The 26,346-nt window shown below is 44.9% G+C and overlaps 1 protein-coding gene across 1 annotated transcript in view; it reads right to left on the bottom strand.

Annotated features, from left to right (window-relative positions):
• Window positions 1-23,183, bottom strand: part of LOC115143470 (importin-9) — a 28,096-nt gene extending 4,913 nt beyond the window's left edge. The window contains exons 1-19 of the mRNA XM_029683933.2: window positions 22,987-23,183; window positions 20,446-20,507; window positions 20,195-20,281; window positions 19,857-20,058; window positions 19,449-19,744; window positions 19,229-19,329; window positions 18,959-19,017; window positions 13,637-13,788; window positions 12,381-12,479; window positions 12,089-12,195; window positions 10,513-10,652; window positions 8,574-8,736; window positions 8,096-8,322; window positions 7,615-7,763; window positions 7,127-7,255; window positions 6,754-7,029; window positions 4,334-4,500; window positions 4,032-4,165; window positions 3,732-3,851 (exon numbers count right to left, since the gene is read on the bottom strand). Coding sequence (XP_029539793.1) covers window positions 3,732-3,851; window positions 4,032-4,165; window positions 4,334-4,500; window positions 6,754-7,029; window positions 7,127-7,255; window positions 7,615-7,763; window positions 8,096-8,322; window positions 8,574-8,736; window positions 10,513-10,652; window positions 12,089-12,195; window positions 12,381-12,479; window positions 13,637-13,788; window positions 18,959-19,017; window positions 19,229-19,329; window positions 19,449-19,744; window positions 19,857-20,058; window positions 20,195-20,281; window positions 20,446-20,507; window positions 22,987-23,152 — 2,836 coding nt within the window. The 5' untranslated portion in view covers window positions 23,153-23,183. The remainder of the gene's footprint in view (window positions 1-3,731; window positions 3,852-4,031; window positions 4,166-4,333; window positions 4,501-6,753; window positions 7,030-7,126; window positions 7,256-7,614; window positions 7,764-8,095; window positions 8,323-8,573; window positions 8,737-10,512; window positions 10,653-12,088; window positions 12,196-12,380; window positions 12,480-13,636; window positions 13,789-18,958; window positions 19,018-19,228; window positions 19,330-19,448; window positions 19,745-19,856; window positions 20,059-20,194; window positions 20,282-20,445; window positions 20,508-22,986) is intronic.
• Window positions 23,184-26,346: the final 3,163 nt, after the last annotated feature.

The following is a 26,346-nucleotide window of genomic DNA, read 5'->3' as shown; positions in this document are numbered from 1 at the left end:
TCTATAAATGGAGAAAGTTCAGCACTGTTGCTACTCTCCCTAGGAGTGGCCGTCCCGCAAAGATGACTGCAAGAGCACAGCGCAGAATGCTCAATGAGGTTAAGAAGAATCCTAGAGTGTCAGCTGAAAACTTATAGAAATCTCTGGAACATGCTAACATCTCTGTTGACGAGTACGGTACATTGCTGCAGGTCTGAAACATTGTTCCAGGTCTGAAGTTTGAAAAATAGCACCTGAATCTTCCACAGTGCTACTTGCAAAATATTATGTGGACAGATGAAACTACAGTTGAGTTGTTTGGAAGGAACACACATCACTATGTGTGGCGAAATAAAGGCACAGCACACCAACATCAAAACCTCATCCCAACTGTAAAGTATGCTGGCGGTAGTATCACGGTTTGGGGCTGCTTTGCTGCCTCTGGACAGCTTGCTATCATCTACGGGAAAATGAATTCCCAAGTTTATCAAGACATTTTGCAGGAGAATGTAAGACTATCTGTCCGCCAATTGAAACTCAACAGAAGTTAGGTGACGCAACAGGACAACGACCCAAAACACAGAAGTAAATCAGAATGGCTTCAACAGAAGAAAATACACCTTCTGGAGTGGCCCAGTCAGAGGCCCGACCTCAACCCGATTGAGATGCTGTGGCATGACCTCAAGAGCGGTTCACACCAGACATCCCAAGAATATTGCTGAACTGATAGTTTTGTAAAGAGGAATGGTTCAACATTCCTCCTGACCGTTGTGGAGGTCTGATCCACAACTACAGAAAATGTTTGGTTGAGGTTATTGTTGCAAAAAGGAGTGTCAATCAGTTATTAAATCCAAGAGTTCACATACTTTCCCCACCCTGCACTGTGAATGTTTACACGGTGTTCAGTAAAGTTCATGAAAACGTATAATTGTTTGTGTGTAATTAGTTTAAGCAGACTGTTTGTCTATTGTTGTGGCTTAGATGAAGATCAGATCACATTTTATGACCAATTTATGCAGAAATCGAGATAATTCCAAAGGGTTCACATAGTTTGTTAGTGTCAAAGTAGCCGGAGATCAATAAAAACAACCTGGTCTTGAATCCATCAATAGTCTAGGTGTGTGGAGATACACATTGTAGGCTACAATATGAGGAAATTATAGTCCTAAAAAAGCTTTCCAGTTTCACTGACTCACCCAATGTTGCGCAGATCACTCGCTGGTAATGGCCTACGTGTTCGTGCCAAACGCCCATCTCTAGTTTTATGCAGTAAAACCACATTTGGAAGTTGATCAAAGATTTTGATGGCTCCTGCTGAAAAGACTGTAGGCTATTTGCTTTCCAACCTGTTACCCTTCGATTGTACTTGAAATCTTGTGAAAGGCCTGTTTTGTCTGCATGCTGTTCACTGACAGATTTGATGCACATTCTCAGCTGTATGCTATGCCTTATTGGGCTACACACAATACACAGCTTGGCATTTTTTTGAAAGAAGCTACTGATCCTGTGAGGCTAAATTTAGGCCTTCTCATGGTGTAGTAGACGATTATTAATTACTTAATATCTTTCTGAACAGACAGCAGTAATTCTATAACTTTGGAAAATCTATTTCAATTCAACAGATTTGACTAGCCACTATACAATACAAGTGGATCCCAGGTTTCTAGTCCTGCTATATTTATTGCTCACTTAAAAGAAATTAAGCACATTAATCCACTTTACAAACAGTGTAGCCTACCTGGTATATTAAAAAAACTATCTGCACGTAACCTCCATTTGCTATTTGAGTGCAGGTTATGGATGACTTTTTTTGTGGGCCATTCTTAATAAAAAATAATTCCACACATATACACACAAAAGTATTTGGACACCCCTTCAAATTAGTGGACTTCAGCCACACCCATTGCTGACAGGTGTATAAAATTGAACACACAGCCATGCAATCTCCATAGACAAACACTGACAGTAGAATGGCCTTACTGAAGAGCTCAGTGACTTTCAACGTGACACCATCATAAGATGCCACCTTTCCAACAAGTTAGACAAATGTCTGCCTTGCTAGAGCTGCCCCTATCAACTGTAAGTTCTGTTATAGTGAAGTGTAAACGTCTAGGAGCAACAACGGCTCAGCTGCGAAGTGGAAGGCCACACAAGCTCACAGAACAGGATCGCTGAGTGATGAAGCACGTAAAAATCTTTGTCCTCGGTTGCAACACTCCCTTCCGAGCTCCAAACTGCCTGGAAGCAACGTCAGCACAAGAACTGTTCGTCTGGAGCTTCATGAAATGGGGTTTCCGAGCAGCTGCACACAAGCCTAAGATCACCATGTGCAATGCCAAGCGTCAGCTGGAGTTGCGTAAAGCTCACTGCCATTGGACTCTGGAGCAGTGGAAACGCCGTCTCTGGAGTGACAAATCACACTTCAACATCTGGCAGTCCGACAAATGAATCAGAGTTTGGCAGATGCCAAGAAACCACTACCTGCCTGAATGGATAGTACCAACTGTAAAGTTTGGTGTAGGAATAGTCCATGGTTTGGGCTAGGCCCCTTAGTTCCAGTGAAAGGGAATCTTAACGCTACAGCATACACTGACATTCTAGACGATTCTGTGCTTCCAACTTTGTGGCAACAGTTTGGGGAAGGCCCTTTCCTGTTTCAGCATGACAATGCCCCCTGTGCACAAAGCGAGGTCCATACAGAAATGGTTTGTCAAGATCGGTGTGGAAGAACTCCACTGACCCACACAGAGCCGTGACCTCAACCCTATCGAACACCTTAGGGATGAATTGGAAGCCGACTGCGAGCCAGGCCTAATCTCCCAACATCAGTGCCCGACCTCACTAATGCTTGTGGCTGAATGGAAGCAGGTCCCTGCAGCAATGTTCCAACATCTAGAGAAAAGCCTTCCCAGAAAAGTTGATGCTGTAATAGCAGCAAAGGGGGGGACCAACTACATATTAATGCCCATGATTTTGGAATGAGATGTTTGACGAGCAGGTGTCCACATACTTTTTGGTCATTATCAAGTCCTTGTCAAATTGTGAATGAGACTGATGTGCAGTGCAGCCTGCTCAAGAAACAGAGCGCTTCACTTTCACTCCACTTTTTTAAAATCATAATTCGTCACATCATGCAGCCTTAGAATGTATTAGAAATCAGAACATATAATCTAACGATTGTATCACAACTAAAGTAGAATAAATAACTCTAAATTAGAAACACATAGGAGGACCTGTTTCTTTGTTAATTGCGCAACACAGAACAGCTGCACGTGTACACTCCCCCAGAAATTGTTTGGGGAAAAATATCCTTTCTATTTTATTCAGCTATGTTCAATTGTATTGTTCTTACTATAAAATAAATGCCACAGGAATAATAAGCTAATCTTGCCTGCTAAATGAACTTGTGTAGCCCACAGCCATATGGCCTAGCCAAATCAGGACCTGACATAAGGATGACTCAGAATATGCCATTCTGTTCTTCTGAAATATGATAGAAAGAAAAGCCAGTTTCTTTAGATCTGCCTAAAATAAATAGATTTTATTGTGAAGGTGTAGGCTATATTAAAATGGATTTATTAAGAGTTTTTAAAATGTATATTTCTCAAAAGGTCTGCATCAGTGGGTTGTAAGCTGTGTGTGGAAGCCAGAGATGCTGAAGGTGTTTCATTAACTGTCAATTACCGTGAGACCGGCAGTTATTTGAATGACAATCACCGGCTGACAAATGTAATGACCGCCACAACCCTGACCTTGACTCCAGTCTGCTGCGGCAGCTCTGGTCGTGTTGGCCTCCACCACTGACGACAGCTCATTGACAATCAGCTTAAAGACCTTCACTAGCAATGGAATGTTGGTCCACTTCTCTGGATCTGGGGAGAGACAGACAGACCTTACAGCCACACTGTAAGATGTGCATACCATCAAAGAGTTGGGCCACCAACAGAAGCATATAGCCAATGCACCCAGTGTCATACATTAGACAAGATAATGGGGGAGGATATTTTTTGTGTCCTAAATGCTAAATTAGAGAAGTGAGCTGTGGGTCGTACTCTTGGCAGACTTGGAACGTGTGCGGATGCCCTCGTCAGGGCCAAAGATCTCCTCTCCCTTGACCACGATGTCCTGGAGACGCTTGTCATTGGTGTTGAGGCCGTGCTGCAGCAGCTTACACAGGGCTACCGTACTGCACAGGGACAACACAGGAGACGGGGAAACAAACATTACAAAAGGGAAGAAAATTCCAGGTCATAAAAAGGTGGAAAGGGGAGTACAGAGAGGAACACATCTTTTCTTCACCAAGTTGAAAATATTCTACTCTACCATCTATCTTGAGGAGTGTGGATACACTCACCTGACTTTACCCTCGTACTGTCCGTAGAAGAGGTGCTGTCGGCTCATCCACTCAGCCATGACAAACTCCAGGGCTGGTTTCCCCGTTGGACCCGGCAGACTGCACAGGAACTCCAACAGAGGCTCCAGCTGAGAGTGGACCAGGTGGGCAAATACCATGATCAAAGACTGGGGGAGAGGAGGAGAGAAATATGATCAGAGACTGGGGGAGAGGAGGAGAGTGATGATCAGAGACTGGGGGAGAGGAGTGATGATCAGAGACTGGGGAGAGGAGGAGTGATGATCAGAGACTGGGGAGAGGAGGAGTGATGATCAGAGACTGGGGGAGAGGAGGAGTGATGATCAGAGACTGGGGGAGAGGAGGAGTGATGATCAGAGACTGGGGGAGAGGAGTGAAAGATGATCAGAGACTGGGGGAGAGGAGTGATGATCAGAGACTGGGGGAGAGGAGGAGAGAGATGATCAGAGACTGGGGGAGAGGAGGAGAGAGATGATCAGAGACTGGGGGAGAGGAGGAGAGAGATGATCAGAGACTGGGGAGAGGAGGAGAGAGATGATCAGAGACTGGGGGAGAGGAGGAGAGAGATGATCAGAGACTGGGGAGAGGAGGAGAGAGATGATCAGAGACTGGGGGAGAGGAGGAGAGAGATGATCAGAGACTGGGGGAGAGGAGGAGAGAGATGATCAGAGACTGGGGAGAGGAGGAGAGAGATGATCAGAGACTGGGGGAGAGGAGGAGAGAGATGATCAGAGACTGGGGGAGAGGAGGAGAGAGATGATCAGAGACTGGGGAGAGGAGGAGAGAGATGATCAGAGACTGGGGAGAGGAGGAGAGTGATGATCAGAGACTGGGGGAGAGGAGGAGAGTGATGATCAGAGACTGGGGGAGAGGAGGAGAGTGATGATCAGAGACTGGGGGAGAGGAGGAGAGTGATGATCAGAGACTGGGGGAGAGGAGGAGAGTGATGATCAGAGACTGGGGGAGAGGAGGAGAGAGATGATCAGAGACTGGGGGAGAGGAGGGAGAGGAGTGAAAGATGATCAGAGACTGGGGGGAGGAGAGGAGGAGAGAGATGATCAGAGACTGGGGGAGAGGAGGAGATGATCAGAGTGAAAGATGATCAGAGACTGGGGGAGAGGAGAGGAGAGTGATGATCAGAGACTGGGGGAGAGGAGGAGAGTGATGATCAGAGACTGGGGGAGAGGAGGAGAGTGATGATCAGAGACTGGGGGAGAGGAGGAGAGATGATCAGAGACTGGGGGAGAGGAGGAGAGGAGTGAAAGATGATCAGAGACTGGGGAGAGGAGGAAAGATGATCAGAGACTGGGGGAGAGGAGGAGAGAGATGATCAGAGACTGGGGGAGAGGAGGAGAGTGATGATCAGAGACTGGGGGAGAGGAGGAGAGTGATGATCAGAGACTGGGGGGAGAGGAGGAGAGTGATGATCAGAGACTGGGGGAGAGGAGGAGAGTGATGATCAGAGACTGGGAGACTGGGGGAGAGGAGGAGAGTGATGATCAGAGACTGGGGAGAGGAGGGAGAGTGATGATCAGAGACTGGGGAGAGGAGGAGAGTGATGATCAGAGACTGGGGGAGAGGAGGAGAGTGATGATCAGAGACTGGGGAGAGGAGGAGAGTGATGATCAGAGACTGGGGGAGAGGAGGAGAGTGATGATCAGAGACTGGGGAGAGGAGGAGAGTGATGATCAGAGACTGGGGGAGAGGAGGAGAGTGATGATCAGAGACTGGGGGAGAGGAGGAGAGTGATGATCAGAGACTGGGGGAGAGGAGGAGAGAGATGATCAGAGACTGGGGGAGAGGAGGAGAGAGATGATCAGAGACTGGGGGAGAGGAGGAGAGAGATGATCAGAGACTGGGGGAGAGGAGGAGAGAGATGATCAGAAACTGGGGGAGAGGAGGAGAGAGATGATCAGAGACTGGGGGAGAGGAGGAGAGAGATGATCAGAGACTGGGGAGAGGAGGAGAGAGATGATCAGAGACTGGGGGAGAGGAGGAGAGAGATGATCAGAGACTGGGGGAGAGGAGGAGAGAGATGATCAGAGACTGGGGGAGAGGAGGAGAGGAGTGAAAGATGATCAGAGACTGGGGGAGAGGAGTGAAAGATGATCAGAGACTGGGGGAGAGGAGTGATGATCAGAGACTGGGGGAGAGGAGTGATGATCAGAGACTGGGGGAGAGGAGGAGAGAGATGATCAGAGACTGGGGGAGAGGAGTCGAATGTCAAAAGGGTCTATATGGGTGGCAATAAAGTAATTGCTGGACAACATTGATGCAAGGCTCAAAATTAGTATAAATTGAATAGAGACAGCTTGGCGTGTTGAAAACACAACATCACAGAGAACACTGATAGATTCAAAGAGGAAAGTTCCAGAGGGACAAACAGAATTGTTACTTCCTACCTGCATGACGCTGAGGGTCTCGGCCTGCTGCATCTTGCTGAGGATGGCTCTGAGGATTTGGTCTAACTGCTCTCCAAGCTCAGTGCCGGCGCGGGCGATCAGCGTGGACACCAGGCGGCCCACGAAGGCAGCGGTGAACTCTGATGTCCTGGGGTCAAGTAGTTGACTGACCACCTGCATCACGTACCACAGACCACTGTGGCCCTCCGTGTCCCTCCACTGGCCCACCTGCTCCAGGGCCACTGACACATACGCCCGCAGACACTCACCCCCGTTCTGGAAGAGAATGGGGTTAGAGTTCATATAATTACAAAGTGTACTGGTGTAAGAGCAGTTGGTATTAACATCGGAGTCCTTCTCGGTGTGTGTGTACCTGTATTGTGGTGTTGTCGTCTGTGCGGAGGGTACACTGGGCCACCACAGGGAAAGCCTGGCAGACCAGCATCTCAGAGAGCGGGGGTTTGGTGTGTCGGACCACCGTGGTCAAGATGTCTATGGCGGTCTGTCAGGGAGAACACAGGAGACAACTGTCAATATATGACTGACTAGAACCCTAAACGTTGATGGTAAACAAGGAGGCCAGACCACCAACCATGGTCCTGGAGAGTGCAGGCTTTTAATCCAGCCCAGCACTAACACACCAGATTTAACTAAGTCAAGGAAATGACTACTTGATTAGTTAAATCATATGTTTGAGTACCTGGCTGGAATAAAAGCCTTCACACCCCTGTAGCCTAGGCCCTGGGTTGGTGACTACTACCAATGGAGTTGAGACCAACTCTGTTAGGCGCCGACACACAGTGCTGCTGCAAATTAACCACTTCCATAGTAGCTAGAGGCACCAGGCCAGTGGTGACTTACTGCACACAGACCGGAGGGGATCTTGTCAGGCGGGGCCTGCATGATGCTGACCAGGGTGGGGATGAGGCGCATCTGCATGGGGCCCTGGCACGCCTCGATCTGGGCCAGTTCCTTAAAGATGTCCTGGGCCAGAGACGCCACCACCGGGTCTGGGGAGAGGAGGGAAAGTAAGATAGAGGCACATGGGTTGATCTGTAAGGAATGGATAGTCATAGCGGCAGGTAGACTAATGGTTAGAGCGTTGAGCCAGTAACGGAAAGGTTACTAGATCGAATTGCCGAACTGACAAGGTGAAAATCTGTCGTTCTGCCCCTGAACAAGGCAGTTAACCCACTGTTCCTAGGCCGTCATTGACAATAATATGTTCTTGTCTAGTTAAATAAAGGTTAAATAAGAAAAGAAAATATGGTAATATCACTCAATGATACACTAATAATAAAATACAAGAGCACCAACTGCCAAGGTTACTATAGTTACCCACCGTTACTATACTTGAGAAAGATGGCGATGGTGAGGGGGCAGATCTTGTTCTCTGCGCTGGTAGTGAAGGCTGGGTCCACAGTGCAGACGATACACAGTGTCTCCATGACCAGGGTGAGAACCTCGGAGCTGAACTGGGCTGCCAGCTGCACCAGTCCGTCCAGAACAGCAGGCAGGAACGGCTGCAGGACATGGGTACTCTCAGACAGCTTCAACTGGTCACAGTACCTGAGGAGAGCACACACACAGAATTACCACCTGCATACCAACACATTTAATGTTATGGTGGGTGTAGTGACGGTTTGTGTTGTATGGCTGGTTGGGTGACAAACTAGAGGGATTTATCCATCTATCTACTGTATGACATCATCGCTTCTACCTGGCCTAGCTTACTGGTATTATTATGATGACTGAAGAAGTGTAAACTACATCTTGTCAGAACTATCGAGGTTTAAGTGTTCAACTTTCATCTCCCTCACCCCCAGATGGCGCGTACGGCTGAGATGCGGACTGAGGGGGGCTGACTGTCGTGCAGGCCGCTGACGGTGGCCTGGAGGAACTGCTGGATGAGCTCAGGGGACATGGCTGCTGTGAAGCGGCTGGCCGCCCACAGGGCTCGGCCCAGCAAGAACGGAGAGGCCGCTGGGGGAAGAGAGGAAGGAGGGGTTATTATATACGCATATACGGTACCATGAGTCACAGTCTGTACCTCCAGGCCTTTGATGTCTGAAGGTTATTGTTTCTCCCTCACTCTTTATTGATCACATAATCAATTGATCACCAAGTCAATGATTGACTAGTGAGTCCACCCCACCAGATTTTCGCAGCCTAAATCAGACATTTCTTGAAAGAACAATATACAGTGGGGCAAAAAAGTATTTAGTCAGCCACCAATTGTGCAAGTTCTCCCACTTAAAAAGATGAGAGGCCTGTAATTTTCATCATAGGTACACTTCAACTATGACAGACAAAATGAGAAAAAAAATCCAGAAAAATCACATTGTAGGATTTTTAATGAATTTATTTGCAAATTATGGTGGAAAATAAGTATTTGGTCACCTACAAACAAGCAAGATTTCTGGCTCTCACAGACCTGTAACTTCTTCTTTAAGAGGCTCCTCTGTCCTCCACTCGTTACCTGTATTAATGGCACCTGTTTGAACTTGTTATCAGTATAAAAGACACCTGTCCACAACCTCAAACAGTCACACTCCAAACTCCACTATGGCCAAGACCAAAGAGCTGTCAAAGGACACCAGAAACAAAATTGTAGACCTGCACCAGGCTGGGAAGACTGAATCTGCAATAGGTATGCAGCTTGGTTTGAAGAAATCAACTGTGGGAGCAACTATTAGGAAATGGAAGACATACAAGACCACTGATAATCTCCCTCGATCTGGGGCTCCACGCAAGATCTCACCCCGTGGGGTCAAAATTATCACCAGAACGGTGAGCAAAAATCCCAGAACCACACGGGGGGACCTAGTGAATGACCTGCAGAGAGCTGGGACCAAAGTAGCAAAGCCTACCATCAGTAGCCCACTACGCTGCCAGGGACTCAAATCCTGCAGTGCCAGACGTGTCCCCCTGCTTAAGCCAGTACATGTCCAGGCCCGTCTGAAGTTTGCTAGAGAGCATTTGGATGATCCAGAAGAAGATTGGGAGAATGTCATATGGTCAGATGAAACCAAAATATAACTTTTTGATAAAAACTCATCTCGTCGTGTTTGGAGGACAAAGAATGCTGAGTTGCATCCAAAGAACACCATACCTACTGTGAAGCATGGGGGTGGAAACATCATGCTTTGGGGCTGTTTTTCTGCAAAAAGACCAGGACGACTGATCCATGTAAAAGAAAGAATGAATGGGGCCATGTATCGTGAAATTTTGAGTAAAAACCTCCTTCCATCAGCAAGGGCATTGAAGATGAAACGTGGCTGGGTCTTTCAGCATGACAATGATCCCAAACACACCGCCCGGGCAACGAAGGAGTGGCTTCGTAAGAAGCATTTCAAGGTCCTGGAGTGGCCTTGCCAGTCTCCAGATCTCAACCCCATAGAAAATCTTTGGAGGGAGTTGAAAGTCCGTGTTGCCCAGCAACAGCCCCAAAACGTCACTGCTTTAGAGGAGATCTGCATGGAGGAATGGGCCAAAATACCAGCAACAGTGTGTGAAAACCTTGTGAAGACTTACAGAAAACATTTGACCTCTGTCATTGCCAAAAAGGGGTATATAACAAAGTATTGAGATTTTTTTCTCTCATTTTGTCTGTCATAGTTGAAGTGTACCTATGATGAAAATTACAGGCCTCCTCTCTCATCTTTTTAAGTGGGAGAACTTGCAATTGGTGGCTGACTAAATACTTTTTTGCCCCACTGTAACTGAACATGGCTGCCCGGAGATGAGCGACTGACTAACCTGTGAGGTTAAGGTCAGCCAGGATGACGTTAGCCAGGAAGCCGTGCATATCAAACTGGACACGGCCGTTCTTCACATTCTCTGTGATGATGGTCTTCACTGAGCCCAGAGCTAACATACAGGCCTCATGGATCTTCCACCTGCAGAAGGGGACAACACAGGAGTAAGGAGAGAGCACACCAACAGTGCTGATGGTTTAGCCATGGGGTGCAACTCAATAGTAGAAAGCAATGTTCACTCATGTTTTTCTGTCACTGTCACTGTGCAACTTTCAGTGGGCGTTTACGGCAAACACTGAGGCTGTACCCGCTTTAAGTTACAATTTCAGATAGTGGTCAAGTAGGCTACTGTGGCTATTTGGACCATAATGTAGGCCTATCAGAGTGGCCTACCCTCAAAAAAATTGAAAAAAATGCATCCAATAACATTTTAACAGGGAAATAGCTGTTCTATCATTCAGCCTACAGTAGCAGCCAACGTGCTGTTCAATGTAGGTCTACAGTCCATGAGACTTTTGAAAAAAACACGCAGGGCTTGACATGAGTCTGTTTATCCACTTGTCCTTCAGACAAGGAGGCGACAGAAAATATTGTTTTTTTGATGCAAGAAACCACTTTACAATATAAAATGCATTATTATTCCCATACCATTATTACAGAGAATCAGACAAACTATTCTACCCTCTGCCTATTGGCTACTTAGCTTATTCAAACCGGTCTCAAAACACAACACTGCCCCTTTAAGACAACAAAAAACCTCTTTACCCGACTCCCTTTTCCTAAGATGTCTAGAAATGTACATGTTTTGTGCTCTTGTTGGAAACAATCACTCCCCCATTGCTGACTACAAATGATCTATAACTGGGCTAAGAACTCACTAACTAGCAAAGGATATGAACAAATGTGAACACATGGCTACATACTGCTCGTTTTGACATCAAAGCGAGAGCTGCATCTACTCACGCTCATGCTGTAAACACAATCCAGTTCAAAGAGAATGGCACAGATCCATATATGGCAATGGTCTGTTTGCATATAGGCCTACTGCAGCACTGATTGGTTATGTCGCACCGGTCTGTGTAGAGTAGGGGTTGAGTAGTGGGTGTCAATGCAATAGAATCCTACTCTGATGCTTTCTGCCTACAACAAAATCTGCGGCATAGTTAGTTTTGCATACTAAGTCTTGCGTAGTTCGTTTTGTTTCGGTATGTTGCATTGAAAGTGGCTAATATCGCATTGATTCGATCACAATTCCCACAGTAAATCAAAATGTTGTTAGTGTTAACTAAGGGGGGGAGGGGAAAAACGTGCTTCTTTTCTCTGGGTGATATTTCTTCTGCGGGACAGTCCCAGGGGAGCAGAACGCGCCAACACAGGTCGAAAGTAATCTCTTCACCTTGTTTTCCGTCTGCACTGACAAAATACCTGGACAGATTAAAGGAAATTCCTGAAAGGATCCATATTACTTTCACCTAACGCATGTTTTCAGTTCAACGCCGAAGACAAACAGGAGACAAGGACTATTAATTAAGAGGCATCCACTTTGCCATGTCATGCAGCCGGTGTGTGGTCCTCACCAGTGCTCATTGCCACTGTTCTTGGCCTGCTCGGCATCCTGCAGGTGCCTTGTTGCTGCTGCAGCCAACGCTGCCGCACTCTCATTCTGGAACTCTGTCGCCACAGCCTATTGAAAGAGGAGGAAGGTTGGAGTGAGAAGTCTTCTCTCCAGAAAGGTCACATTGACCAGAACGTAAACATGCAGAAGTAACTGTGGAGTGAAACTATGGGGTTCACACACACGTCAAAGGTAGTGCACTATATGGGGAATAGGGTGCTATTTGAGCTTTGCCTACAGACTGAGGTACTCACCAGCAGCAGGTCCTGGGCTGAGATCCTGACGGAGTAGGAGAAGGTGTCGTCATCCTCGTCCTCCACAAACTGCTGGGGGTTGGCCGTCCACACCTTGATCTACAGATACACGACTACTGATGAGGAACACATAACCATGACATCAAATGGGTTTGTAAAGACAGTGGCAAATCAAATTCAAGGACTTTAGTACTTTTTCAAGCACCAACATTTATTTTCAAAGTCCATCAACTTGTAATAGTTCCTTTTACGCAATTGTTCGTAGTCGTCACCAGATGGCAGTATATCTCCACAACCTCTTGAAAAAAAACACGTACTATTCATCACTACCTTACAAGTTTTACTCAATAATAGGCATTCACTAGTTATTTACTAAATACACGAGTGGTAAGTCAGTACTAACGTTGTAATTTGAGTAGAGATGAGCAGAGTTTTGCAACGGTGAACACACATTTCCTATTCGCATTACTACACAATTCCAGCTTAAATGACTATATTGTATTTGGGGGTCTACTAATTAATAGCTAGGAAAAAGCGACTTCATTCCAACTGGCAGCTTTAGAGTAACCGGTTCGGCAGAAGAGCTGGTGGGCTGTGTGAGGAAAACAGCACGTCAACAGCCTCCAGAACGGCAGGAGCACAGCTGCCTCTTGATAAAGCGGATTATCACAGGCGCCCCTTGATTGAGGCAAAAAAGCTCTGGAGAGAAAAAGTCCATGTAGAATTGGCGCTAGTGCATGATGCAGCATTGTCTTTCCCCCCTTCAGGGCTGACTCACCAATGCTCGTCTGGCAACCAGAGCGAGAAACTATTGAGGAAATAAAACTTGGTCGTCTGCCTGGAAATTAATTTGTAAGACCAAAACATTGTTCTAATGTTTTTCATATTAAATCATTTTCTGTTCTCCTCACATTTTAATTCAAGTACTTTTTAAGTACCAACAAATTTAAACGTCTCAAGCACCTTGTGCGAACACTGCATCAGACTCAGCACCATTTTATTTATTTATTTATTTTACCTTTATTTTACTAGGCAAGTCAGTTAAGAACAAATTCTTATTTTCAATGACGGCCTAGGAACAGTGGGTTAACTGCCTGTTCAGGGGCAGAACGACAGATTTGTACCTTGTCAGCTCGGGGATTCGAACTTGCAACCTTTCGGTTACTAGTCCAACGCTCTAACCACTAGGCTACCCTGCCGCCCCATTAAAAAAAACGGTCTCTCTCACACATACACAGGAGTGAGGGAGTGTGTACCTGATCCTCCGTGATCTGCATGTAGAGGATGATGTAGTAGATCAGCTCAGGAAGAGCCTTCTTCACTGTGCTCTTGAACTTGCTGTTCTCCAGCAAAGTGTGAACAAACTCAAAGATGCTAAACACCAGGTTCTCAAAGCCCAGAACCTCACCTGGAAGAAAAACGCACAGTTGGCAGACCATGGCACTTTCAATGGCAGAATAATTGGTTTGATTTCCGGAACCCTCCGTATGTAAAATGTATACAATGATGACTTAGTAGCTTTGGCTAAAAACGTTTCTTAAAATGGCACATACGCATGCATATAGAATACCAGTCAAAAGATTGAACATACATACTCATTCAAGTGTTTTTCTTTATTTTGGCTATTTTCTACATTGTTGAATAACAGTGAAGTATTCAAAACTATGAAATAACACATATGGAATCATGTAGTAACCCCCAAAAAATGGATTCTTCAAAGTAGCCACCCTTTGCCTTAATGACAGCTTTGCACACTTTTGGCATTTTCTCAACCAGCTTCATGAGGTAGTCACCTGGAATGCATTTCAATTAACAGTTGTGCCTTGTTAAAAGTTCATTTGTGGAATTTCTTTCCTTCTAAATGCATTTGAGCCAATCAGTTCTTGTGACGAGGTAGGGGTGAAATACAGAAGATTGACCTATTTGGTAAAAGACCAAGTAGATATTATTGCAAGAACAGCTCAAATAAGCAAAGAGAAACGAAAGCCCATCATTACTTTAAGACATGAAGGTCAGTCAATGCGGAAAATTAAAGAACTTTGAACATTTATTCAAGTGCAGTCGCAAAAACCATCAAGAGCTATGATAAAAATGCCTCTCATGAGGACCGCCACATGAAAGGAAGACCCAGAGTGACCTCTGCTGCATAGGATAAGTTCATTAGAGTTAACTGCACCTCCTATTGCAGCTCAAATAAATGCTTCACAGAGCTCAAGTAACAGACACATCGCAACATCGACTGTTCAGAGGAGACTGCGTGAAATCAGGCCTTCATGGTCGAATTGCTGCAAAGAAACCACTACTAAAGGACACAAAGAAGAGACTTGCTTGGGCCAAGAAAAACGAGCAATGGACATTAGACCGGTGGAAATTGTCCTTTGGTCTGATGAGTCCAATTTTGAGATTTTTGGTTCCAACCGCTATGGCTTTGTGAGACACAGAGTAGGTGAACGGATGATCTACGCATGTGTGGTTCCCACCGTGAAGCACGGAGGTGGTGTGATTGTTCTTTGCTGGTGACATCATCTGTGATTTATTTAGAATTCAAGGCACACGTAACCAGCATGGCTACCACAGCGATACACCATCCCATCTGGTTTGAGCTTAGTGGGACTAGCATTTGTTTTTCAACAATACAATGACTCCAAAAACACCCCCAGGCTGTCTAATGGCTATTCGACCAAGGAGAGTGATGGAGTGCTGCATGAGATGACCTGGCCTCCACAATCACCCAACCTCAACCCAATTGTGATGGTTTGGCATGAGTTGACCGCAGAGTGAAGGAAAAGCTTCCAACAAGTGCTCAGCACTTCTACAGATGCACAATCGAGAGTATCACCGCCTGGTACGGCAACTGCTCCGCCCACAACCGTAAGGCTCTCCAGAGGGTAGTGAGGTCTGCACAACGCATCACCGGGGGCAAACTACCTGCCCTCCAGGACACCTACACCACCCGATGTCACAGGAAGGCCATAAAGATCATCAAGGACAACAACCACCCGAGCCACTGCCTGTTCACACCGCTATCATCCAGAAGGCGAGGTCAGTACAGGTGCATCAAAGCTGGGACAGAGAGACTGAAAAACAGCTTCTATCTCAAGGCCATCAGACTGTTAAACAGCCACCACTACCATTGAGTGGCTGCTGCCAACACACTGACTCAACTCCAGCCACTTTAATAATGGGAATTGATGGGAAATGTAAAATATATCACTAGCCACTTTAAACAATGCTACCTAATATAATGTTTACATACCCTACATTATCCATCTCATATGTATATGTATATACTGTACTCTATATCATCTACTGCATCTTTATGTAATACATGTATCACTAGCCACTTTAACTATGCCACTTTGTTAACATACTCATCTCATATGTATATACTGCACTCAATACCATCTACTGTATCTTGCCTATGCCGCTCTGTACCATCACTCACTCATATCTTTATGTACATATTCTTTATCCCCTTACACTTGTGTCTATAAGGTAGTAGTTTTGGAATTGTTAGCTAGATTACTTGTTGGTTATTACTGCATTGTCGGAACTAGAAGCACAAGCATTTCGCTACACTCGCATTAACATCTGCTAACCATGTGTATGTGACAAATAAAATTTGATTTGCATATGTGGGAACTCCTTCAAGAATGTTGGAAAAGCATTCCAGGTGAAGCTGGTGGAGAGAATGCCAAGAGTGCGCAAAGCTGTCATCATGACAAAGGGTGGCTACTTTGAAGAATCAAACATGTTAAATATATTTGGATTAACACTTATTTGGTTACTACATAATTCCATATGTGTTGTTCCATAGTTTGTGTCTTCACCACTATTCTACAATGTAGAAAATAGTAAAAAATAAAAACCCTGGAATGAGTAGGCGTCCAAACTTTTGACTGGTACTGCACACGCACACACACCTAGACTTTTTCCACATTCTGTTACGTTACAGCCTTCATCAAAAATTTATGAAATTATTTTATCCCTTGTCAATCTACACACAATACCCCATAATGACAAAACAAAAATAGGTTTTTAGAAGTGTGAAAATGTATTCAAAATAAAAAACTTCAATATTATATTTACATCAGTATTCAGACCCTTAACTCAGTACTTTGTTGAAGCACCTTTAGCAGCGATTACAGCCTCAAGTCTTCTTGGGTATGACGCTGCAAGCTTGACACACCTGTATTTGGAGAGTTTCTGCCATTCTTCTCTGCAGATCCTCTCAAGCTTTGTCAGGTTGGATGGAGAGTGTTGCAGCACAGCTATTTTCAGGTCTTCCAGGGATGTTCAAATGGGTTCAAGTTCGCACTCTGGCTAGGCCACTCAAGGACATTCAGAGACTTGTCCCAAAGCCTCTCCTGCATTGTTTTGGCTGTGTACTTAGGGTCACTGTCCTATTGGAAGGTCAACTTTCACCCAAGTCTGAGGTCCTCTCTGTACTTTGCTCTGTTCATCTTTCCCTCAATCCGGACTCGTCTCCCAGTCCCTGACGCTGAAGAACATCCCGACAGCATGATGCTGCCACCACCATGCTTCACCATAGGGAGGTTCCAGGTTTCCTCCAGATGTGACACTTGGCATTCAGGACAAATAGTTCAATTTTGGTTTCATCAGACCAGAAAATCTTGTTTCTCATGGTCTGAGAGTCCTTTAGGTGACTTTTGGCAAACTACAAGTGGGCTGTCATGTGCCTTTTACTGAGGAGTGGCTTCCGTCTGGCTACTCTACCATAAAGGCCTGATTGGTGGAGTGCTGCAGAGATGGGAGAACCTTCCAGAAGGACAACCATCTCCACAGAGGAACTCTATCAGAGCTCACCTCCCTGACCAAGACCCTTCTCCCCCGTTTGCTCAGTTTGGCCAAGTGGCCAGCTCTAGGAAGAGTCTTGGTGGTTCCAAATCTCTTCCATTTAAGAATGATGGAGACCACTGTGTTCTTAGGGACCTTCAATGCTGCAGAAATGTTTTGGTACCCTTCCGCAGATCAGTGCCTCGACACTACCTGTCTCAGAGCTCCACAGACAATTCCTTCAACCTCATGGCTTGGTTATTGCTCTGACGTGCACTGTCAACTGTGGGACCTTATATAGACAGGTGTGTGCCTTTCCAAATCATGTCCAATCAATTGAACTTACCACAAGTGGACTCCAATCAAGTAGAAACATCTCAAGGATGATCAATGAAAACCGGACTCAATTTCGAGTCTCATAGCAAAGTGTCTGAATACTTATTGTAGAAAAGGCCCATGGAGTTGGTGGAATAATCATTTAATTCATGGCCACTTACTCAGCCTGGCCAGGGGCACTTTAATTAGGTCAGGTGGCAATGACCGACAGGTCTCACCCCCATAAAGAGGAGGAAAACGCCGTCGCCTGATCTCGCTGCTTTCTCTTCCTTAACTCAGTCTGCTCCAGAAGTTATGTGCGTCCATGAATCCACGTAAGTCCACCGACTCTGTTACCTTTCATCTGAACTATCTGTTGCGATCGGGGGAGTGGGCCATCAGTTATTGTTTATAGTTATAACCGCGGAGCGCGGCTTGGAGCGCACGCTTCAAACATATTGTGTAATGTGAATTGTCAATGATCACGGCCCTACGGATCCTCATAGGCCAATTATGCAATAGATATGGTTAATATGTAATGCAATTAATTACATGTACACATGAAGACAATTGAAAGGGTGAAATGAGAAACGTCATTGTTTGCTAACTGATCGACTTTGATATCAAACTTATGGGGGTTATAGATTGAATAACCATTCACTGTTTGCATTCTTTCATGATTTATGATAAATAGTTACGAGCCTATATGACTCACGGATGATTACTATTGACTTCTTAATGAACTGGATTGTTGAATTCCCTAATTATGTTAATCATGAATGCTTGTTAAGATTTGATCTTTGTGATGATGAATTTGATTGGATACATGTTATTTGTTTCCTTTGTGATGCAGCAGACTACTCAGTAAATATACCACTTTATGGTTAAAGGTCCTTTATGGTTAAAATTCCTGCCTCAGTCTCATCCATTCCTCTGTCACCTGACCCATGGCCACCTGCTCACCTTCACTGTCAGTCATCCTACCTGTCCAGCTACCCACACAGATTCCACTAATCTTTCACTTATGTAAATGATGTATCTGTTTTTAATTTTTAATACATTCACTCAAATGTCTATAAACCTGTTTTCGCTGTGTCATCATGGGGTATTGCGTGTAGATTGATGAGGATTTTTAAAAATCCATTGAAGAATAAGGTTGTAACGTAACAAAATTTGGAAAAATTCAAGCGGTCTGAATACTTTCCGAATGCACTGCACTGCACTGCACTGCACACACACACACGATCTAGAGTACTTGAGGAAATTAGACAGTAATAACTCACTATGTTCTATACTACTATCTATAGCTACTGTATGTTATAATGCTTTCTATATCCATCTACTGTATGTTCTAGATCAGCCCATGTAACATATTGATTTAATCATTTTAAAAGTTCAATTAATCATGAACAATAACAAGTGATCTAAATGCATGAAAATAAGAACAAGACTAAGGTTGCACTCACCATCAGAGTCAATTGGATCGTCTACCTCCTCTGTGTAGTTGACCTCTGTTCTGACATAAGTGCACAACTGGTTAAGGAAAACCCCATTTTCAGGACACAGACCAGTGTTTACCTGATCACCCTCTACAGTTAGGTGAATAGGTCACATTCCAAGAGGAACATTGCCAATCATTATTGACAGATATGAACCAAAGCTATGGGAATTAATAGACATTGAGCTAACGTAATATGAAAGTGGAGAGGACATGGTTGCAGCAGTGTGAAGGATATAAAGCGGCACTCTCTGTCAGGGTGTTCCAGACGATGGGCAGTATCTGCTGCATGGACGACACCATGGGTTTAGGGAAGTTCTTCACTAGAGCTGTCACGGCCTGGCGAAGAGATATTAGGTGAAAAGAAGGTTGGATCAGGACAACCTATAACATCTGACCTACAGAACCCATAAGGCCAACCTCATCTAGCGTATAAATCCTTGTGGTAATCTTCTCACCTTGAGGACCTCCATCTTGAGGCCGCTGTCTGAGGAGGGTCCATCAGGCATCTGCAGGGCCAGAATGAACGCCTCAGTGAACTGCTGCACCACAGGGAAGATCAGGGCCTTGGCTGCTCCCTTCTCCAGCTCCTCTATCGCACAGATCAGGTTGGCACAGGTGGAGAAGATCTCCACGGCTCTGGAGCGGGTACGGATGCTGTAGATCTCCATCATGGAGAAGATCTTGTACATCTCAGGCAGGATCACCGGAGCCACCAGAGGCATCTGAGTGTCTGTCACCTCACGGGTAAACTCTGTGAGAAAAAGCCAGAAGAATTATGTGAATACACTGAGATCCATGCATACAAACAGTTAAGAGTGGGAACGGCGCACAGGAAAAGGGGTCAAATTGGGATGTGCGTGTACCTGTGAGGACCCTCATTGCCCCATGCACTGCGTTGACGTCGCCACTGACCAGCATGTCCATGAGGATGGTGAAGAGCTGAGGCCAGGCCTCGGGCCAGTCCCAGTGGGCAATGGCCGACACAGCATATGCCACACTGGACCGCACCTTACTGATGGACTCCCTAAGGCCTCCTGGCAACAGCTCCCTGATGGCTGCCTTGGCCTGGAGAGGAGAAAGAGAGATTTTAGGCAGCATCAGTGGTTTTGTAACTCCTCTTTCTCAAAATATTTTCAAATAGTCAGCCATCAAAAATGATACATTTTGTTTAGTTAGAAGAACGACGTGTTGCTTTGCTTACCCGGTCTGTGGTCTCTGGGGGTCTGAACTTCTCAGATAGGGAACACCAGTGGGTCTCCACATACTGCTTAAGGATGACTGAGGCCAACTGGACAAAACACACACACGTATAATTGATTGATATAGTAGAGTAAAGGAGATACAGAGATGTGGTCTCACATACACAATAGACATAGAATTAGAGCGCTAGAATACTTCTAGAGATAGAATAGAAGAAGAATAGAAGAAGAATGACAGTTTCTGCTTACTAACCTGACGAATGGCCAGAGCTCCCCGAGGGTCCACAGTTAGCTCCGCCAGGTGGACTCCAAACTCTTCCAACACAAATGGAGCAACAACAACACAGTGGACAGATCATCAAGAACACATCAATCATCAGATCACATTAGCCTCACATGACGTGCAATATCGGAAACTATGATGGGCATGCAAGGAAGGGACAAAATGTCAGAAATATTCTTATGATTGGATTCATGACTTTGATTTGAAGAAGAAAAAAAAGGAAAATATCACATTTAGTGCTGAGTGATTATTGATTTGAGGTCGGATGAATTATATTAAATTATATTGTTTTCAATTGTTATTATTATTATTATATATATATATATATATTTTTACATTAAGTGCACTACGCATGGTGGGTTGAATGCTGTAACTGAATAAAACCATTACTAAAAGTCCCATGATGGTAGTGACTGCCATTACTGCTTATCACTTATTAACCATCATTTATTCACATTACTTCAATAAAATATTTCAGTTGTTATGGTCATTTGTTCGACAACTATTATTTCATTCCAAGTGATCATCTCTATAGAGCTGCTGCCTGACAAAATCACTGTATCAAAGTAAATAAGGCATACTTTTATAACTGCTGAAGACCAACTATCAATCACTTAGATCATGTATTTTCAGGTAGAGATACTGCGAAGCAACTGCTCTCTATCCCTCTAGATCTCACGTTCTTCTCTCCGGCTCCGTGCTCCACACAGACCGGACAAGTAGGCGCGCAATGTATTATGGTAATTGTAGTTAATTACCAAGTTATGCACTAAACTATGTAAAATATTGGCCTGTTGGAAACTCCAACTCCCTACTACATCGCACAGTTAGGGCTTGATCTGATTTATCTCTACAGAAACTGCACATTGAAGAAAAAACGCAATGAAAAGGAATTCAAATAATTGAACAGTCGGCCAATTTGTTGTTTAAAAACTGAATTTTTTTTTTTGGGGGGGGGGTTAATTGCTCAGCACTTACATCCTATAAGCACATTCAAGCATTTACAACAAGCACCGTCTCTTCCCCCCCAAAAACTCTTCCAATCTGTTTTAGGCTAGTCAGTGAGACTCAGAACCTCATCCCTACAATGCGCCACGCTCTATCCCAGCTTTAACTGAGAGTGACATCAGAGTCCAAGAGACAATGTTAGTGCTGACAGCTCTAGCTATACATAGAGTACCTCCCTCAGAAAGAGGCCTGCCGGGCCCATTCTTGCTTCTGTGACACTACAGTGGATCCCGACAGACAGCCTGCACAATCAGCCTTTTTGTCATGCTGGAGGAACGCCACAGACAAAGGCACTGTACACACTGTCCCTATATTCACCCCTCACTGTACTTTGGATTAGTGGCAAGCTGATTTTGGGTAGCTAGCTAGTTACTACACTTTGCTATATAGCTAGGTATAGCTAGAGCCATGTATTTAGAATTGGGCCAATGCGCTTTCTGCATTACGATGATGCATATACATGACACTTCAACATTCTATGACAGCCATGTTAGCTCCCTATTAACATTACATGGGGAATATTTAAACAATGGTATGTAACTGAAGGTCTAGAATTATAACTATATATGGTAGCTATAATTCATTAAACATGCATTGGGTAAAATGGCGTGTGCAGTATTTGACAGATGGAAAATTAATTTATTCAAAGGGGAACAAGGAACAATACGTTGTTGTTTTGCTGAAAAAATTTAAACGAGTTGTCAAAACCACTGATGAAGTCCGCACAGGGTTAGTTATACAAATATTTTATGTCAGTGTACAAAGGCTTGAAGCAGCAAGGCGGGAATACTACGGAATCATATTCGCGGGAAAACGTGACATTCTAAATCGAATGGTTGCTATAGCGACCCTAAAACGATTTGAGCTTTGATTATAGATTCATCAACACTATGTTCTTCTGTAATTACAAGTGGAACGCAAGGCCCGAGATAACATTACACAAGTAATTTGGTAACTAGCTAGCTAAAGTTAACTAAGAAACGTCTTATCTGCTGTATACGGTCAGCCCATCTAGCTAGCTAGCTCTTTGTATTAGTCAAATTGCCATTTTAATTTCAGGCAGTGTCTTCTTGATTGAATTCGTCCACCACATGTGTTGACATACTTCACAGAAAATGGAATCAGAAAGCTGCTAAGTTTAACAAGCAAGCAAGGATTATGGAGGTAGAGTGCGCTTCACACACACATGGTTTTTCTGTCAGCTAACTAGTTAGCTGCTAACTAGCTAGTTGGAATAAGTTAGCTAGCTGGATTAATTTGCGCCACTTGCTAGCCAATTGAATAGGAGAGAACATCTTAACTAGTTAGTTAGCTACATATTCTGTTTTATCATAGCGAGCGAACGTTAACAGTATTAAGTAACATGACAGTAATTGTGTTGTATGCTGTGGCTGGCTGGCTAGCTAGAATTTATCTTTCCGTAAAGGCCCATATGCAAGGAGGTTATCATGCCATTCCACTCTCTTCATCAGCTGGTCTCGCAATGCTAGCATCCATGCTTACCCTCTGTCACTTCCAAAACTTTTATTTGCTCCTCCGCGGCTGCTCGCACTTCTTGAACCGGGGACAGGATAGCCGTCAACGTCTCAATCAGGGCTTCTTTAAGTCCTTGTTGAACCGGTCCAGCAGCCGAAGCCGACCCAGGACCTGCTGCACTCATGCCTGCCATGTTTTCACACACACAGCCTGAGCAAATCAGTATCTCGTGTTGGAAAAAGTACTTCCGGGTCACGTAATTTCTGAAACGTTCCAAATAAAAGTCCCTAAGTAATAGTAGAATATGTTCAACCTATATTTATTCGTGATGTATGTAAAATAATTGTCTAAACAGTAACAATGATGCATATTTGTTAATATTTAAGTGACATTTGCATTAAATCTGGGTTTTAAAACATGTTCCAATATAAAAAACAAAATGACTCCAATGCAATTGATTCCTTGTGCCAATGTAAAAGAAGGGTAGGGAGCAGTAGGGTCTGTAGAATATATGGTGTCATTTCATGAGGCTCTGAACAATAATGAGTGTTGTTGTCCTTTTACTGTGGTCAAACAGCTTAAAATGGGGTGCCTGGGCACTATACGGTACAAATATAGCACTGTACAGGAAAAACAATTCTTTGTGCCAATGTAAAAGTGGGGCGGGGAAGATCTCAGTAGGGTCTGTAGAATCGCAGTGGAGAGGGTCAAAAGCTTCAAGTTCCTCTGTGCACATCACTGATGACCTGAAATGGTCCCTTCACACAAACAGTGTGGTGAAGGCGCAGCAGCGTCTCTTCAACCTCAGGAGGCTGAAGAAATTTGGCCACCAGAGCCACGACCTGTTAACCCCGCTAACCATCTAGAAGGAGGAGACAGTACAGGTGCATCAAAGCTGGGACCGACAGACTGATAAACAGCATTTATCTCCAGGCCATCAGACTGTTAAACACTCACAATTAGCCGGCCTCCGCCCAATGCCCTGCCCTGAACCTTAGTAACTGTTACTAGCCGACTACCACTACCCTGCACCTTAGATACTCCACTGTATTCACATCCTACCATACCTTTGTCTGTACATTATACCTTGATGCTATTTTATCGCCCCCAGAAACCTCCTTTTACTCTCTGTTCCAGACGTTCTAGACGACCAATTCTTATTGCTTTTAGCCGTACCCTTATTCTTCTCCTCCTATGTTCCTCTGGCGATGTAGAGGTGAATCCAGGCCCTGCAGTGCCTAGCTCCACTCCTATTCCCCAGGCGCTCTCTTTTGATGACTTCTGTAACCGTAATAGCCTTGGTTTCATGCATGTTAACATTAGAAGCCTCCTCCCTAAGTTTGTTCTATTCACTGCTTTAGCACACTCTGCCAACCCGGATGTTCTAGCTGTGTCTGAATCCTGGCTTAGGAAGACCACCAAAAATTCAGAAATTTTAATTCCAAACTACAACATTTTCAGACAAGATAGAACTGCCAAAGGGGGCGGTGTTGCAATCTACTGCAAAGATAGCCTGCAGAGTTCTGTCCTACTATCCAGGTCTGTACCCAAACAATTTGAACTTCTACTTTTAAAAATCCACCTCTCTAAAAACAAGTCTCTCACCGTTGCCGCCTGCTATAGACCACCCTCTGCCCCCAGCTGTGCTCTGGACACCATATGTGAACTGATTGCCCCCCATCTATCTTCAGAGCTTGTGCTGCTAGGCGACCTAAACTGGAACATGCTTAACACCCCAGCCATCCTACAATCTAAACTTGATGCCCTCAATCTCACACAAATTATCAATGAACCTACCAGGTACCCCCCCAAAGCCTTAAACACGGGCACCCTCATAGATATCATCCTAACCAACTTCCCCTCTAAATACACCTCTGCTGTCTTCAACCAAGATCTCAGCGATCACTGCCTCATTGCCTGCATCCGTAATGGGTCAGCGGTCAAACGACCTCCACTCATCACTGTAAAACGATCCCTGAAACACTTCAGCGAGCAGGCCTTTCTAATCGACCTGGCCGGGGTATCCTGGAAGGATATTGATCTCATCCCGTCAGTAGAGGATGCCTGGATATTTTTTTTAAATGCCTTCCTAACAATCTTAAACAAACATGCCCCATTCAAGAAATTTAGAACCAGGAACAGATATAGCCCTTGGTTCTCCCCAGACCTGACTGCCCTTAACCAACACAAAAACATCCTATGGCGTTCTGCATTAGCATCGAACAGCCCCCGTGATATGCAGCTGTTCAGGGAAGCTAGAAACCGTTACACACAGGCAGTTAGAAAAGCAAAGGCTAGCTTTTTCAAGCAGAAATTTGCTTCCTGCAACACTAACTCAAAAAAGTTCTGGGACACTGTAAAGTCCATGGAGAATAAGAACACCTCCTCCCAGCTGCCCACTGCACTGAAGATAGGAAACACTGTCACCACTGATAAATCCACCATAATTGAGAATTTCAATAAGCATTTTTCTACGGCTGGCCATGCTTTCCACCTGGCTACTCCTACCCCGGTCAACAGCACTGCACCCCCAACAGCAACTCGCCCAAGCCTTCCCCATTTCTCCTTCTCCCAAATCCATTCAGCTGAAGTTCTGAAAGAGCTGAAAAATCTGGACCCCTACAAATCAGCTGGGCTAGACAATCTGGACCCCTTCTTTCTAAAATTATCTGCCGAAATTGTTGCCACCCCTATTACTAGCCTGTTCAACCTCTCTTTCGTGTCGTCTGAGATTCCCAAAGATTGGAAAGCAGCTGCGGTCATCCCCTCTTCAAAGGGGGACACTCTTGACCCAAACTGCTACAGACCTATATCTATCCTACCATGCCTTTCTAAGGTCTTCGAAAGCCAAGTCAACAAACAGATTACCGACCATTTCGAATCTCACCATACCTTCTCTGCTATGCAATCTGGTTTCAGAGCTGGTCATGGGTGCACCTCAGCCACGCTCAAGGTCCTAAACGATATCTTAACCGCCATCGATAAGAAACATTACTGTGCAGCCGTATTCATTGATCTGGCCAAGGCTTTCGACTCTGTCAACCACCACATCCTCATCAGCAGACTCGACAGCCTTGGTTTCTCAAATGATTGCCTCGCCTGGTTCACCAACTACTTCTCTGATAGAGTTCAGTGTGTCAAATCGGAGGGTCTGCTGTCCGGACCTCTGGCAGTCTCTATGGGGGTGCCACAGGGTTCAATTCTTGGACCGACTCTCTTCTCTGTATACATCAATGAGGTCGCTCTTGCTGCTGGTGAGTCTCTGATCCACCTCTACGCAGACGACACCATTCTGTATACTTCCGGCCCTTCTTTGGACACTGTGTTAACAACCCTCCAGGCAAGCTTCAATGCCATACAACTCTCCTTCCGTGGCCTCCAATTGCT

This window comes from Oncorhynchus nerka, linkage group LG15 (assembly GCF_034236695.1).
Source record: "Oncorhynchus nerka isolate Pitt River linkage group LG15, Oner_Uvic_2.0, whole genome shotgun sequence".
Classification (NCBI taxonomy): Eukaryota; Metazoa; Chordata; class Actinopteri; order Salmoniformes; family Salmonidae; genus Oncorhynchus; species Oncorhynchus nerka.
The sequence above is the reverse complement of the archived record's forward strand: the minus strand, read 5'-3'. Positions and strand labels throughout refer to the sequence as shown.